The sequence below is a fragment of the Acanthaster planci genome, linkage group LG19, assembly GCF_054643075.1.
Source record: "Acanthaster planci isolate LZ-2023a linkage group LG19, COTS_SCS, whole genome shotgun sequence".
NCBI classification, from domain to species: Eukaryota; Metazoa; Echinodermata; class Asteroidea; order Valvatida; family Acanthasteridae; genus Acanthaster; species Acanthaster planci.
The window spans coordinates 914,404-930,861 of record NC_141795.1 but is presented as its reverse complement, the minus strand read 5'-3'; the positions used below and the strand labels follow the sequence as shown (position 1 = coordinate 930,861).

General features: G+C 42.1%; 1 protein-coding gene across 50 annotated transcripts in view; it reads right to left on the bottom strand.

The window, feature by feature from the left end:
• LOC110973034 (uncharacterized) overlaps positions 1 to 16,458 on the bottom strand; it is a 173,678-nt gene that overhangs the window by 65,102 nt on the left and 92,118 nt on the right. For 48 of the 50 annotated variants that reach the window (XM_087130110.1, XM_087130109.1, XM_087130113.1 and 45 more), the window contains 16 exons: positions 14,271 to 14,456; positions 12,547 to 12,744; positions 11,919 to 12,017; positions 11,611 to 11,808; positions 11,084 to 11,182; positions 10,448 to 10,546; positions 9,646 to 9,942; positions 8,698 to 8,796; positions 8,276 to 8,374; positions 7,722 to 7,919; positions 7,093 to 7,290; positions 6,451 to 6,549; positions 6,117 to 6,218; positions 5,406 to 5,481; positions 2,774 to 2,788; positions 252 to 379 (listed from right to left, as the gene is read on the bottom strand). In XM_087130110.1, the coding sequence (XP_086986236.1) occupies positions 252 to 379; positions 2,774 to 2,788; positions 5,406 to 5,481; positions 6,117 to 6,218; positions 6,451 to 6,549; positions 7,093 to 7,290; positions 7,722 to 7,919; positions 8,276 to 8,374; positions 8,698 to 8,796; positions 9,646 to 9,942; positions 10,448 to 10,546; positions 11,084 to 11,182; positions 11,611 to 11,808; positions 11,919 to 12,017; positions 12,547 to 12,744; positions 14,271 to 14,456 (2,190 nt within the window). The remainder of the gene's footprint in view (positions 1 to 251; positions 380 to 2,773; positions 2,789 to 5,405; positions 5,482 to 6,116; positions 6,219 to 6,450; positions 6,550 to 7,092; positions 7,291 to 7,721; positions 7,920 to 8,275; positions 8,375 to 8,697; positions 8,797 to 9,645; positions 9,943 to 10,447; positions 10,547 to 11,083; positions 11,183 to 11,610; positions 11,809 to 11,918; positions 12,018 to 12,546; positions 12,745 to 14,270; positions 14,457 to 16,458) is intronic. The other 2 variants (XM_087130101.1, XM_087130112.1) reach the window with 1 other exon arrangement.

The following is a 16,458-nucleotide window of genomic DNA, read 5'->3' as shown; positions in this document are numbered from 1 at the left end:
TTTCTGAAGCTTCGGGGACATAAACTCTTCGACGCTCAGAGGACATTTTATATCTTCATATCTAATTGCAATTTGAAATCAAGTGTCCCACCTGAAGCATATAGCAGCATTTAGCAATTGAGGACTTGTTGATTTAAATGCGGTTAGCAGTGATTTTAAGCCAGGACCCATTCTCCACATTCCAAATGTTACAATGCTCTCAACTACCGGCATATGTACATGTGTAGGACTTACAAACAAATTCTTCTTACCGGTTCTCCAGACATCCACTCCTCTTCCCAGGACTTGCGGTTAGCGATGGGCATGGAGTCATCTCCCATTGTCTTGATCTCTTGCGGGGTCAACAAGGAGTTGTCCCCTGTCATGGAGATGTCATCAGCTGCACACACCAAGATATGTCGTTAACAAAAGTTCACAGGGCATGGAGGTCAGAGCTCAATTTTTTTTTTTTTTAAACACAAAGTTAAGTTAAGTGTTGAGTATTTCATAGCAAATAATATGCAATATTTAAGATTTAGGATTGAGTAGGACAACAGATACACGTACGCAAAGGGGGTTAAATGTCAAAGGTCAAATATGGTCAATGGTAAATATCATGAGCCAATACAAGGGTTTAACAGGTACATACATAGGACTTGGACAGCATATGGAACGTTGCATCTTCTAGTGTTCTACAGTGACATATTAGTTTGCAAATGATACCCTCCTCCCACACCAAATCATCCCCATGTTTAGTGCATACTTAACAGGGTTCCTGCAGCTAGAGGACAAATAAATTTCATGACTTTTCCATGACTTTTCTGTGACTTTTCCATGACCAAATCATAAAAATCCATGACCCAATAACCCAATTTCTTGGACTATCCGGACTATTAAAGTTGCGAATAAAATCACACATTTTATGCACTTTCATCTGGTAATAGAAATCACACACTGCGTTTAAAAAATTCCATGACTTTAGTCATTTTTACAAAATTCCATGACTTTTCCAGGCCTGGAAAACTAAACTAAATTTCCATGACTTTTTCATGACTTGTCCAGGCCGTGGGAACCCTGCTGTATAACACCCTGTGCAAAAGTACATGCACACGGTGACCCAAATACGTGTGCATCTGCCAATCCCTCACTTTTTGACCCTCTGTCAATTCACAAACCAACGCCCACTTCTTGTAAGTGCGCTCCACCATGCTGATCCCTCATTCGTGGGGATAGATTAATCCCTGGTAATCCCGGCAACTCATCCCAGGCCCCGACTCTCAGATCCCACGGTTGGGGGCAATATCTTATGGTACTCGTAATCCTGAGAGTACTAGAGCCGCTACTGCGACCCATGGGCGCGGGACAGTCGGTTACTTTATTCAATACCATGAATGAACACCAATGAACACCACGATAACAAACACTACGGGATCTACAACACGAGAAACACTTGAGCGAGCTGCTGTCAATCTAGTGGTCTTCTGAAACCTTTCTATTGCGTATTTCACATCAATTGGGGTTTGAAAAAGATATTCATTATCAATACATTTAGCAAAGAAGTGTAAGTTACCGCAGGTTTCTCAAATCACATGTAATGTGCTACCCACTGTAAACCCCCCCCCCACAAAATGGTCTCCAACAAGAAGAGCTATCCTGTTTTTATCAATCATCAGAAACTCCAAAGTAAAACAGACACTGAAGACGACAGGCTTCTTAAAATGCTGACTGAGGACAATAGGCTTCTTAAAAAGTTGACTAAGGACAACAGTGGTACATCTCTGAAACAGAGACACTGAATATCGATTCAAAATATTTAGTGGATTTCCCCGAGAATATTAAACAAGTTCTTCTCATCAGAAATCAGATAAGTTTTGAAAATTTGACACAAATATACATCATGCCAATATATATGAATAGAAGATGTAAAAAACAGTATATACGTGATGTAGAAAATATAGTGAAACTTTTATTGGACATGCAACTGAAACATGCAACCAAACAGAAGTATTACGTAACACATAATGTGAACCATTTTCAATGTTTTTCTGTTGTTGAATACTTCCATGCTACATGTACATGACCACAAGACAAATGGATACACGGAGGCCAAGGCATGATACTTAAACCGTGCCAGCATAAAAACCCACAAAACAATAATCGGTCTTTCTTTCTCTCCAATATTTGCAATTATGTGAAATGCTATCATTCCTATTTTACACCTGGCAACGAACAAACCAAAATTATTTTTCCAGTGGTGACATCTTTATTTAGACGACCAAGTATGATTAATTTTTTCTCATGTCAGATTTTAAAAACAGGATATTTTGATGCAAAATGACTGTATTCCAAAACAGAAATTGTCGAGAATTTCAACAAAAATCTCAAAATAGTAATTTATGCTTAGCCCTGGCAATCCCTTGAGGTGCACTAAAATGAAGTTTACCAACCCCTTCAAAAAATACAATGGGGTGCATGACCTTTGACCCCATTATTTTGTGTACGAAAATCACACATCCCTTATGAAGAGCCTAGTTTAAAATGAACCTGTTAAAGGTAATGCAATTTTCATTCAAAAGTCCTGAAAGATTGACTCTTGGAATACTTTCCAATTCCCTTTAACCATGTTTTCCTCTGATGAAAAATCAGCCGGAAGAGAAAGAAAGACAGGAACAGGGGAAGGGGAAAACGAAAGGTGCACAAATGAATATACCAAACAAAAAAACCAATCCAAACTCTGTGATTATAACCGATTCGAAGAGAAGTTGGAAGGCAACACAAACGGGTAAGACCTTACCAGGGCTGCCTAATTCTAGACATGATGGTAGTATGGAGAAGGTAGTAACAATGGAGAGAAATTGACATGTTTGGTTACAATGTTATGAAAAGTGGCGGCTCGTTTGGCAGGCTGCAGGGCAGACCCAGAGCTGTATATAGAGAGGGTAGCATCGACTTTGGGAACCAAGATGGCCGTTTGTTTTGTGTGCAGCGCAGCATGTGTCAACAGCGTGCAAATTATCCAAGTGCACTGACGCATAATCCACCATTTTGGTTCCAACAATTGAGATACTCATGTCCCCAACTCTCTCTTTAGCAAGCTCTGGAGAGATCTGGTGTTTGCCACTGTCTGTCCATCAAAGGTTGCCAACTTATTTAACATTGCAACCGTAAAAATCAAATGAAGAAGAGTTGGCCTGGTAACAATGCCGTCTGTTTTAGCTTTACTTGGGGTCTTCTTGAGACAACCCTGATTTGGTTTCACACACTGACCACTGCAAATGCTCCAAGCGAAAAAAGTTCAATCTTCAATCTGATGCAAGACCATCGTAACTGCGGTTCTTCAACTTTTTTTCTGGAACATTTCACATTTCCTAGTAAATTTGAAGTACTAAATATTTCTCTGCCCACTTGCACGCACTTAAACACAGGTCCAGACATGCCTTATTTCAAACAAAGATTTTACAGAGTGTCGTATTTTTTGCAAGTTGTAGTTTAGAGGTCTGATACAGTTACAGAATTTGTGAAATGGAATTAATGTATTAAATCAAAGACGCAACAAATATTCTACAGGGTTGGGATAAAGAGACTGAATGAAATCGCTATTTTTTGCTCTATAAATATTAGGTTCCGGAATAAAAAATACCACACTAACGATGGTGGAAGGTCAGCCCATTACAGGGGTTTTTTCGGAGGGGGGGGAAGTAAGGGATTGCCCAGAGGAACGCCCTACCCAACTAGGTGCTTGAGAATCCAACTCAGTCAAATGACAAACTGATGCCACAAACCCAAGGTGCACTCCAAGAGAACTGCTTCGAATAACATAACTTCCACTTAAAAATGAACTAAAAGCACTCTTTAATCTTTGTGCATAATTGGCAGTGTTTTACTGTTGTCAGAAAAGCCGACAGCCTGGTTTTGAGGCTCAGTTCCTTTGCTCTTCTAAGCCCAATTTTTCATTGGCATAGTAACACAGCCTTCCGCAGCCACTGCACAGATGTACATGTGCTCCCTCAGTTCGATCTCAATACAACTCAGCTCGGTGCAACATGAATTTTTGTTCACCACGCTGATAAAATTGTCTCGGAGTGTACCTTTGGTTTGCGACTCAGAGAAATCTAAAACATATTTCATTGGATTACAAGTGACAGACAAATGCCATCAACGGACAGTTTTGTTGTTAAACAAACACAGGATTTTTTGCTGCGTTGAAATGGTGGCCATGCTCAGTTTTGTTACTTCCATTTTGGAAATTCTCCAAACAAATTGCTCCTAAGTTTCTATTGATTTTGACAAATATGTATGGTGACTTCTCTTTTCTCATGCTTAGTGGGGTTTCAAAAGATAAAAGCAGTCTTTACATGGCTGGAGATTTCTGAATCTAATGTTTAGTATGTGATTTCTGTGAATATTTCTATTACCATGAGAGATTTCTACAGATTAATCTCGTTATTTGGGCCTCGTGGCCCAGTTTTTAGTGGGAAGGGGCACAAAAGGTGTTTTGTTTGTGTCTTCCCGTCTCACCTAGGGGGGACAATATCCGTCTACGCTGGCCTTTATAGACAAAGAATTGACGACCTGTAAAAAGGGGTTTACAAATGCACCAACAAAATTGGTTCCTATTTAACAGATCTTTTCTCTCGATACCAATGTAATTTGCTTTTTTCTAAACAGTAACTGAGTCAGATATATCTCTAATAAGTTAGACATTTATTTTCAAAACAACATTTGTCAAATATGAGAAAACAGCTGAAAAAGTGCACCCCAAAAAAGTCTAAACTTATATGAACTCTTGAAGTGCAACGGTACAATTGCATTTTTACAAACATCTTGGCAACTGGTCAACTGAACCAGAAAATCCAGACAAAAGCTGAACACAGGCAGCAATTTTATTTTGCAAAATAAACAGTGCAAACTCAGCCACTTGGGGAAAAACTAAAGACCATAAAAGTGAAAAAGGAAAAAAAATAAACACAATTTAGGCTTCGACTCGCATAAATTGTTCTGTGAATTTTCCTCTAAGTTCACAGTAACTTCAAAAAATTTTTCTCTGAAACATCTTCAGTATTTAAACTGTGGTGAAAACATTCTCAAGGAATGGGACAATTTACTACTTCAGTTTATGAACCTCTGAAATTAGAATTGGCACGGGCCATTCAAAAATTGTTCCATCTATGACTTGAGCCTGTCTATTAAAGCTGCCAATGATTTATAATCTGTAGTCTCCGGAATATTAAGTTGTCGAAAGAAATTTCAAGTGGAGGGAAAAAAAGAAAGAAATGAATGAGCCAGCTTTTCAATCCATGCACTGCAAGTCAGTTTTCAGCCTGTTATGAATGAACTTCACACAGACAAACCAAAAAAAAACATGATTTGGGCAAACTTTTGGGGTATGGAGATTAAAAATGAGAAAATGAAGCACTGTCACTAACCTTCGTCTTCGTTATCGGACATGAAGGAGATGACCATGGTCTCAGGGACCTGGACTTTCAGCTTCTCGTCAGTAGGCTGCGGATACAGGTCAATACAAATAGAGCATTCATTTAAAAGGAAACAAGAAAAAATTATTTGCTCTTGAGCACTAAAGATAAATACAAAGGGATTAAGAAGGCTCTGGTGAGTTATCAAGCACCTGGCCCACTGCAATTTAAAACTCCCCAAGACTCCGCTATTCCGAAAAGTTCGCATTAAAGGTCAGCTGTGAACGTCACATCATACTGCATTTGAACTGTTGCCGTTTCCCACAAGCTCTTTTTCAAACTTCACCCCCTTGAAATTTTGCTCGCTTTCACATCAGTCTAGACAGAGGTCTTCGGGGTTGGGACTGATGAGAGAGTGGTATGTTGGTACGCATGCCGGAATGAATGTTGCTAGGCTGGACTTTGAAGTTTCAGTTTTTATCACTGCATTGTAACTTTTACATCAACATGAGCAGCAGCACAGTAAATTTTTTCACAGTTTCAAACACTTGGTGCCCTGGCTTGAGAGCCCTTCAAAGCATAAGGTGACCATATTCCAACTCTGGGTCAAACAACTACAAATTGTACAAATGTGCGGGAATGCATTCACGGTAGTTTCATGAAGTGGCAATTGGGAAATGAGTAAAAGCAGCACTGTAGATTTCACACAGTGATGCACCTTACCGATTGGACGATGGTCGTTTCCACCGTAGTGACCGTCGTCAAGGTGTTGACTACGGAGATGTAGCCAAAACGCTTGGCAATGGCCAGAGCAGTGTAACCATTCTGTGAAAGAAAGAGAGAAAATGCCTGTCAAACATGCTCGCTCAATATGAAATGGGGGATTTTCTATCGGATACGTGTAACGGTAACAAACACTGGCAAAATTAACAAGAGTGAGAAACAAGCAAGGTTCGCTGGATCTTGGCAGATTTGGGGGGCCAGTCAAGAGTAAACAGAAGCCCAAGTCATTTCTGCACTCTCTCTTTCTCTTTTCAGCGATGGCCGGACTACTCACGTTGGCCGTCTCGTTCGGGTCAGCTCCCTTGGTGAGCAGGAGGTTGATGATGGCCACGTGACCCTGCTGTGAAGCCTGGTGGAGTGGGGTCAGGCCATGCTGTAACGATGCAATAAAACAAACAAAGTAGTAAGCCGTTGTATTTGTCAAAAGAAGATATTCACAAACACATAATGTGCTCCAGGCAGAATTTGCTCTCAAAACATTGAGCTGTTTGCCGTGAACAATACAAGAGAAACGACTGACAGTAGACACCAACAAAAGTCAGTGCTGGAGGACAAAATTGAACTTGGGAGTGTAGATACAAGAATGCTTTTGGATTAAAGATTGAAGTTTCAATAAGTGCATTCTGAATTTGTTGACTTAAAAGGCCCAGTTTAAGATTCTGAGTGTCCATTGCCTTTATCACACAGTGCAGCCCTACACAAAATGGTCTTAATGACTGGCCGTCGACGTGGCACTTAAAAGACGTCAAACTCAAGGCTGGCACAGGCAACTCACGATTCATTTCATACAAATGGGTAACATGCAAACTCGAGCTTAACAAGCTTCCATGTTTTACAAGTCAATCGGGCAAGTTGGATATGGCTTAGTGCAGCGAGTCCAGTTCCTTGACACAACACCGCAACGTCAATCTATTACCTTGGTCTTGGCTTGGATAGCCGCTCCGTTCTGCAGCAGGTAGGCGGCCGTCTTCAGGTTGCCGTAGTGGCAGGCCACATGGAGAGGCGTGTAGCCGGCCTTGGTGCGGGGGTCGATGCCGGAGCCGTTCTTGACCAGGACCTTGGCGCAGTCCAGCTGGTCCTCTTGGGCTGCCAGGTGAAGGGGTGTTAGGCCATTCTGTGGTTGCAAATTGGATAAACACACAAATGAAACACAAAATAAAGTACCTTGATGGTTACGCATATCACCGTGGTACCTGGTGAAATAGTAGGTAACTCGATACCTTCAATCTTGAAGAAGCACATTCATGTACATGTGCATTAATGACCAGTTGGCAGTGAAGGCACAAGTAATCACTCTTGCCTGTGATCGCTACTTATGAAATAACAAAAAATTCTGCTCAAAAAAGCTGTCCATAAAATGTAAAAAAGGCACTAAGTAGACGCAGGCTGTTCTACTCTGGGACAATATTAAGCTGCGTAGTCATGGAGCTCTGTAGGAGCCTAAGGCCATACATTGATATTCAGGGCCGTGGGTTGTGTATGTGTTCAAGCTGTCAGAAGTTAACAGGGCGAGGGGTGGGGGGTGGCGGGGTTCTGAAGTCTGACCTTGGCGGCGATGTCTGGCTTCGCGCCTCTCTCCAGCAGCAGGGACAGCATGTCGGTGTGGCCCTCCTGGGCCGCCAGGTGGATGGGGCTGATGCCCTGCTTGGTCATGCAGTTGGGATCGGCGCCGTACTCCAGCAAGGTGGTGGCCACGTCCAGCTGGTTCTTCTTGGCGGCGATGTGCAGCGGAGTGAAGCCATTCTAGAAAGACAGTAGACCATCGGGAAAACCATCAATCACCACTGAACCACATCTCTCAGGAATGCCAGCACGTGCCCACAGCTTTCAAGTGATCTCTAAGGACTTTCTGGATCGAGTGTTGACAGAAAAGGTTATCTACGATCCTTTCAAACAACTGTGAGCTGCAGTCAGCCACTTGCATGCATGGCAATTGACCAAACCTGCACAACATGACTTCCTGCAAGTACTCTCTTTTTCCTGACGTGTAACAGCACACTCTCTCAAAATTCTCCCACTCTGCCTGATGGGCTGGAGGGGCACCTACGAGTTGACAGGTGCAGGGATGAGAGATAAATGGGGTTAAGGAGACGACCTACCTGTGCCACGGTGTGAGGCGAAGCACCCTGGTCCAAAAGCAGCATAGCAACCTCCACATTGTCATAGTGAGCAGCGATGTGAAGTGGTGTCAGGCCATTCTGAGAGACGACAAATAAATAAGGTTGCAGAAGACCAAAACAATCATTTAAACATTGCACAAGCAAGGTAGCAAGCAAATCTCAGAAGAAAAAAAAAAACCTGGGCACTCTTGTCTGGACGTCATTCAGTATTCTTTCGGCATTAACTAAACCAACACAAACACACTTTTTTTGCAGTTCTGAGGACATACAGTGTATTGTACAGTAGTTACTGAAGATGAATGATGTTGTGGAGAACGACGAAAGTGCTCAGTCCAAATTTTCTCAACGACGAAAATCTTCCCCACGACGCCGGTCAGGGCTTCAGCGCATTCTATCCCTACCTGGGCTGTAGCATCAGGAGCAGCGTAGTGTTTCAACAGCAGCGATGCCACACCCAGTCGTCCATACTTGGCAGCCACGTGGAGAGGAGTGAATTCTTTCTGTAGTTGGATCAGATAAGAAACGAGTGTGGTTTTTAATTCCACCCAGGGGGCATAAACGGGTACCCTGTAAGGGCATAGAGGGTTATTTGTGGCTAGTTGACCTCGTAGCACCTGGAATGGTTGCACTCTTGGTTTGATGCTCCCCAAGAGAGTTAAGATGTTTATAGGAATGTTTTTGGGCACATTAAGCAGGGATAATAAGGTCTAAAGCACAATGAGAGTCCGTCAGTGGTGGAATGTGCTATATAAATTGGTCATATCGTTATTCCGACAACTGTTTTCAAATTGTACAACTTGCCTCAATGTCATGTTGCCTTAATTTTTGGTTTGGTTCTTGTATTAAACGGTGACTACAACAATTGTGGGTTCAATCTTTAGTTTACTGACAAACAGGCATGGCATACAATGTCTGCGATTTATTGTATCAATCAGAATTTCGACATATCTGGAAAAAAACTCAAATTGAGAAAGCATATCAGTGAAAACTTGACAAAAAGCACCTCAACCTAACAAAATGCGGCCCAAGTTAGCACTGCCACTTAGACTTCAAGACACTTCAGTGACTCTTGCACAATGTAACTCAACATTTTGTGCCAAACAAAATGTCCCTTTTCATCAGGAAGCCAAAGTGAGTGAGTGGTGTATCAAACCAGTGAGGTCGGCTTTTCTTTCCAATGCAAACTAAAAGCAGAAGTACTGAAAACATGACCTCCACAAATGTGGACCAGATACAAAGATCTCCATCCGACCTCCACAAAGCGCATCATCCTCTCATGGTTTTCCAAAGTTCCCATTAGGGTCTATGAGCCTGGCTAACATTTTCAGAGACATGATTTTCCTTAATACCTTGGTCTGCATGGACAAGGAGGCCCCATGGTCCAGCAGCACGGCGGCCACGTCCTCCTTTCCCTCTCGGGCAGCGATGTGCAGTGCTGTGTAGTGGTCCCGGGTCTGGGCGTCAGGGGATGCGCCGTTCTCCAGCAGCAGCGTCACGATCTCCACATTGCCCAGCCGGGCAGCGATGTGGAGCGGGGTCTGGTTTTCGGCGGCCCGGGCGTCCACCTTGGCGCCGTTGCGCAGCAGGACGCGGATGATGTCGATCTGGTTGGCACGGGCTGCCAGGTGGAGGGCTGTCTCGCCACGCTGACGTGCAGAAATGATACAACAAAAATAAATGAATAAATTTGAGAATGAGCGCTTAATGGAAGGATTTGTGACTTCCAAATCTAGTTATGTGGCTGACATTTAAAGGAGTAAATGACCTGAATCTAAACAAAGGGAGACCGTGAAATTAAACAGGAGGTATTTCCAGGTTTACCTCAATTTCCAGGTTTGGGGAGAAAACCACAAGTTAACACCTGCTTCATTTTGAATTCTCACCAAACATTACTTTTATCTCTCAACAGATCAGGAATATAACAAATCCATCGATATTTTTCAACAGCATACCAAGATTCATTTTTCAACCAACGGTACAAATTCAGCAGCAATCAAAATCTAATGCTGCCATCCGTTTACACTCTTGGTCTTTTAGAACGTTTGGAAATGAGAATTAAGATCCTTACCTTTGAAATTGATACGACTGCAGCGGCTACATATGTCTTATTTTTGAAAAAAACGAATGAAGAGATTTCACATGAAAACATACCACGTTGGTTTCATCCACACTGGCACCATGGTTGATCAGGTAGCCCACAATGTTGATGTTACCCATGAAGGATGCGACATGGAGCGGAGTCAGTCCAGACTAGAGAGCAAGAGAATATTACCAGGTCAGAGGACAAAAATCAAACGCTACATACTTGGCAGCAAGTCTCAAAAGACTTTATCACTGGCTGGAATGACAGCCTACTACTGACCAGCTTTCTGGTCAGCTCCCGTCCAAGGAAAAGTACGCTGTGCGGATTGAACAAAAGTTGGTGCTGAGGAAAATGTGCAAGTGTGTACAATGGAACCTTCTTTGCCCTTTGATGAGAAATTCTGCGGTAAAATACTCAAATTGTGCTCACTTAGGGGGCCTTACTCTTAAGCCTCCCTAACACATTTTTATAAATCAGCGTTTGCACTGCAGCCCCCAAAATGTGTGCCTTTTTACTTTGCTGGCACTCATGCTGAAGTCAAGAGAACTCAACCTGTGGAACACGGACCGTTTTCGGTAATTTTCGGTGATCATTCTTGTCAACGAGTACTTGAAAACAACAGAGTGACAGGAGGGCTTATCTCTTTTCCTAATCGCAATATCAAAGCGATCATTTGTCTGAGGTAACCAGCAAGTGGATCTCACCTCTGTGGTGGCATGGATGGATGCTCCGTACTTCAGTAGAAGCTCTATCACTTTGACGCGGTTCTTCTTGCAGGCAATGTGAAGGGGAGTGAATCCGTTCTGAAGGAGACAAACGTCGGGTAAAAGTAGTTCACTGCAGATGCTGACAGCATTAATTCCAATCCAGATTCTTCTCTTTTCACAAAAAGTTACGTGCTACTTGCCAATTTCTACGACAAGGCACTGAAGGCAGCTAAAACTGAAGGCGGCTGTTGCCAATGGCTGGCAGAAATCCATTCTTCTATTGGAAGTGATTTGGCTGCCTTACTACCAGCCCAAATGAAGCATTTAGGACAAAGCCATGAATTAGTCCAATTCACAGAAGCTGATTCAGACATGTGGAAGAGCTAGGAGTTAACCGACAAACTGCTCAATTCTAAAAGTATAGCAGAAAGTGTGACTTAAAAACAGCAGTTCTGAACCTCTCAACCAAAATCGTTGACCTTAACTTCAAAGGTCCAACATTTCAACATCTAAGAAATAATTACCAGAGCTCTGGCGCTGGGGTTAGCCTTCCTGTCAAGCAGCAGTTTGGCCACACGGTGGTGACCACAGTGAGCGGCCACATGCAGTGGGGTCAGGTAGTCCACGGTCACGTCATCCACGGGCGCCTTGTGGTACAGCAGAAGACGGGCACTGTCCACGTGATCACCTTGGGCTGCCATGTGCAGAGGTGCCAGACCATTCTAAACAATAGATCAATCCGATTCATTATATTTCTTTTTCTTCCAAACCCTGAACCATGTTTCCAAATCCACATTTTTTGAAAGCTGATCGACAAGTCGACAGCTCATACCTTTGTCTTGGCAGAGATGGGAGCTCCTCTCTCCAGGAGTTGATCCACACATTGGTCATGTCCGCTACGGGCTGAACAGTGGAGCGGTGTCAGCCCATCCTGAAGTGAAATCCACAGAATTGGTTGATTTCTCAATTTTTCACCAAAATGGATCAATTACACCTGTGTTGGGTCTGAAGAGACTAGGATAATAGTATTTTTGTTTGGAGCATCCAATTTTCAAGGTCAATCCACACTTTGCGCGAAGCCAAACGTAAATGCAAATCTGAGAAGTCAGGCAAACATATGGGCAGCAAATTCCCAGTAGCGAAAAACATCACCATAAATGTTGCCCGATGTACGTCAAACTTGCCATTTTTGTTTTTGTACCAGAGAGATGGAAAGAAATTGAGAACATTTTTCCATTTTTTGGAGTGTTTTTCTGAGCAAGGGGATTGTTTACAGTCTGAACCAGGAACTACATTTTTGCAAACAAAATGCTTGTGAAAAGTTTGGGTCTGCTGTGTATCACAAACGGTGTGTCATTTCTGACGGAATTTTTTGGACAAGGACAACTATTTTTTCAACTAATTATTTCAAATGCCAGATTCAGACCACTTTCCAAGCCCTTCGGTGATGACAAACTCACTCTAGTCTTGGCGTCAATCCTGGCTCCTCGGTCCAGCAGCGTGTTGACCATGTTGACTCGGCCCCACTTGGCAGCCACGTGCAGGGGGGTGATGTTATTCCTGGCGGCGTGGTCCACCGATGCCCCGCGCTGGAGGAGCAGAGTGGCCACGTTGACATGGCCATAGTGGGCCGCGATGTGCAGGGGCGTGAAGCCACTCTGTCAAAAAAGCCCATAATAGGTTTAGACTTTGAGCTGTCAGGCGATACATCTGACAATTGTCATTTGGGGCTATGGCTATGTCAGTTGTTGGCATGTGTGCACTCATTTACAACTGGCCAAGCCACAAAGTTAATTCTAGACACAAGATTAAGACACAGCCATAAATCAACCATAACTCTATAGGTACTGCCATAAGAAACCGTCCAGAATCGCTCAAATCTTCCACTCTGCTGAAAACCAATGGCACAGTCTGTGCTCCAATGGAAAGCAATAGTGACTGGATTCTTCTCGTAATACTTATAATTTCATTTCTATGATTTCCAATTCAGCATTTGAAGTGGTTTACAGACATGTATAGGGCTTTGACGCTTCAAAAACTGCTCTCTTTTTTGGAGGGGGGCCATTTTGTTTTGTCCTTACTGGTAGGTTTTTATTTTGCTTTGTTTACATATTCATTCATTCAAATATGTACATGAATAACTTCACCAAACTCCAAGACACAATGGCCCGTCATCCCTGTCATGTTCTCCTGTTGGGCACTATGTGTACAGTTTACGGCAAGGCTGGATCATTTTTCTAAATGGCAAGGGCGCCAACAAACCTTGTTTCAATTGATCAAATGGAGTGATCAAGCTCTTTCAAGGGCTCTCCTCCTTCTAAACTTGCTGAGAAGAATGAGGCTCAGCAGATCACAAACAACACTTGTCAATCAAGGTCCAAATAATCTAATTGGCAAGTGAATGGCAGAACTACTGGTATGTACTGTCCCCTACCAAAGACGAACCTACTGACAATCTTTTCAAGTATCAGAATGCTGGAAAAGAATAGAGATACACGTACTGTCCACGGAGTATCATATGCTCACGGAGTGGAGCAATTGAATGACTGGAAATGATGCGGACGACTCAATCTCTATTCCTTCATATGATATACATGGACAGAGAGAGGTGGAGACATGCAGTAAGACCCCCTCGGCAAGTGAAGCCAACTATGTACTTCATAGGACAAACAGAGGGCGCTGTTCAAAGCATTGGGACCCTCTCCATTAACCAGCTCTTTTCAGAGCCAACACTTCCTCACAAGAGATATTTCTACAGTGTTCCCTACAAGCCTAATTCCCTTGTTTACAACTCCACCAGCAAAGCTCCAAACAACTTAACATGTACCACTCCTGCCATTTGAAGTTTTGCACAGTGAAGGGGGCAAGTCAAGTAATGAGTTTGCGGTAGCACCAGGCAAAGTGTTTCTATTGTGAATATGTGCGATTCTGAAAAGTACCAGAGGGTACGCCACGTTTCAGACGGTATGCTCTGTCCATCATCAGGAGACTGCCTTCAGAACCACACATGCTCACAAAAGCAATATATTTCGCATGGTGCTATCGCAAACCCAGTTCTTCTACCACCACTCCTATTCACATTTTGACAAGACTGTGTGGTTGAACAATATTCCTCAAGTGCCCAAATGATTCAGTTCAGCTTTGTGGCGCCAAGGCCCAATCTCGGACACAAGCTGGCCCCTACCTTTGATGTGATGTCTGGGTTGTGGCCGCTCTGCAGCAGGAGCAGGGCGGCCTTTGTGTCGTCGCGTCGTGAGCAGATGTGCAGGGCGGGCAGTCGGGTCTTCCCCGCACGGTCATTCTCCAGCAAGACGGCGACGACTTTGTCATGTCCTTGTTGCAAGGCCACAGCGAGGGGTGTGTAGCCATCCTGATAGAAAAACACCCATGCCATAAAAAAATAAAAATTAGAACTTAAAAATTAGATCATAACCATCCTGTTTGGTCATAAAGGCATTATAACTAGGATTTCTACATTTGATATGATACATGTGCATTACATGTAAAGCTGGGCCAAAAGGTTTACATACACTTGGTAGAAAAAAACAGTTTTCCTCAATTTTTTGCTATTCTAATAGTTTTGCCAATTCTTTTTAGGAGGTCAGACCAATAGTACCTCAACTTAATGTTCATGGTGTGTACTTCAATTGAAAATACTCAGAGACATTTATTATGGTTCAAAATATTAATATTTCTGGAAAAATTATTTTGTGAACATTTACATCTACCCCCTTATTATCTTTTAAAACACTTCAGAAAGTGGTCCACTGTGACTATGAGATGTGACAAAAATACAGAAAAAGACACTAAATATTCAGGTTGGAGTACGTAAAATATTGACTTTTTGTACACAAGAATACAGTACATGTATGAATCATGTCTCTGGGTGTTTTTATTTGAGGCATAAACCATGTACATTAAGTACAGACCCATTTTGTCTGTCCTCATGAAAAGAAAAGTTGGTAGGAATGAGTGAAGTTGTGAAATTTGAGGAAAACTGGTTTTGTTCCACCAGGCGTATGTAAACTTTTTGCCCCAACTGCATGTCCAAACAGGAAATAAACAAAATAATACCACACATGAAAGACTCATAAAATTTCGATGGCCTAAAAAACACAAATTCACAGCATATAAAGACAATGGAAGCATGACAACATTGAATTAAACATATTTTTAAGGGGTTTTAGATTTCACACATCAGAACTGAGAATCAATTTCATATGAAACTTAATCACTAGTAATCAGTTCACTCATTCTACACTTTATATTATAAGAAATAAAACACAAATGTTGAACACAGCACAAAAAAATAAAACATGCAGTCACACATGTGGTGAGGACAGTACTGGCATATTCAAATTAGTAGAAACCAACAAGGAAAATTGATTTTTTTTTTCAAAGAAGAAAATTACGTAGAAAGCAGTAAGATCCCAATGACCTTTCACAATTTAAAGATCAACTCAAAAGCTGATTTTCAAAAATTACAATCCTATCTTCAAGCATCATTTTGTTGTTTTTTTTTTTCACCAATATATGTGAAAGCAATTCCAGTATATGCAGCAGTGAACTGTTTTTCATTTACTGCTTAAACTGACGTCTCTTCCACTGAACCTTTTCATTGTTCAAATGGACATAAGAAATTGCCAAAAAATAAATTCCCGGTTTCGACATCCAAAATCAACCTGACAAATCCTATAGCCCAATCAGAAATATGCAACGCTGTTAACTGAAAATTTGAACCAGTAACTGGGCCAGTAGCTGAGCTTAGGCTGGCAGAATCCTTTCAAGAGGACCGTCTGAGAATGATGCACTCACTGCACACACCACCTTACGCAATTTACGTGCACATGTACTACACCGTAACATCCTGCCCAGCAGAAGAGGATGGAGGATGTTGCAATTATTTGGGCTCACCTCAGAAAATTACTGCTTCGTAAAAGTTGTCTAATTGCAAAGGTTTTGAAAGTTTCTTTGCATGAAGGACTAGACTTTCATTAACCCTTATGATTACAAATGTGAAGCTTGAACTCAATCAGACAAACAGTTTTGTTGCTAAGATCATTTGAAGTTCAAGGCTACATGCCCAACAGCCTGCGTGTAATGAGCAACACAGTGGAAGAATATAAATAGACTTTTTTGGCTGACCTGTCTCAAAAAACATTCACGCTACCTGTACATGTACGTGAGAACAGCACATTTGATTTTCACAAAATTGATGTCAAAATGACTGCAAAGAGTTACTTTAAAACTCCTAAAAGCTCCGCTCCTGAACAAAATACAATGTGGTGATATCTGAAAAGATGTCTAGTTCCCCCCTTTAGGGTTAAAATCCATGAATATTCTCTAATTAGTAGCATGTTTCCTAGTTTCAA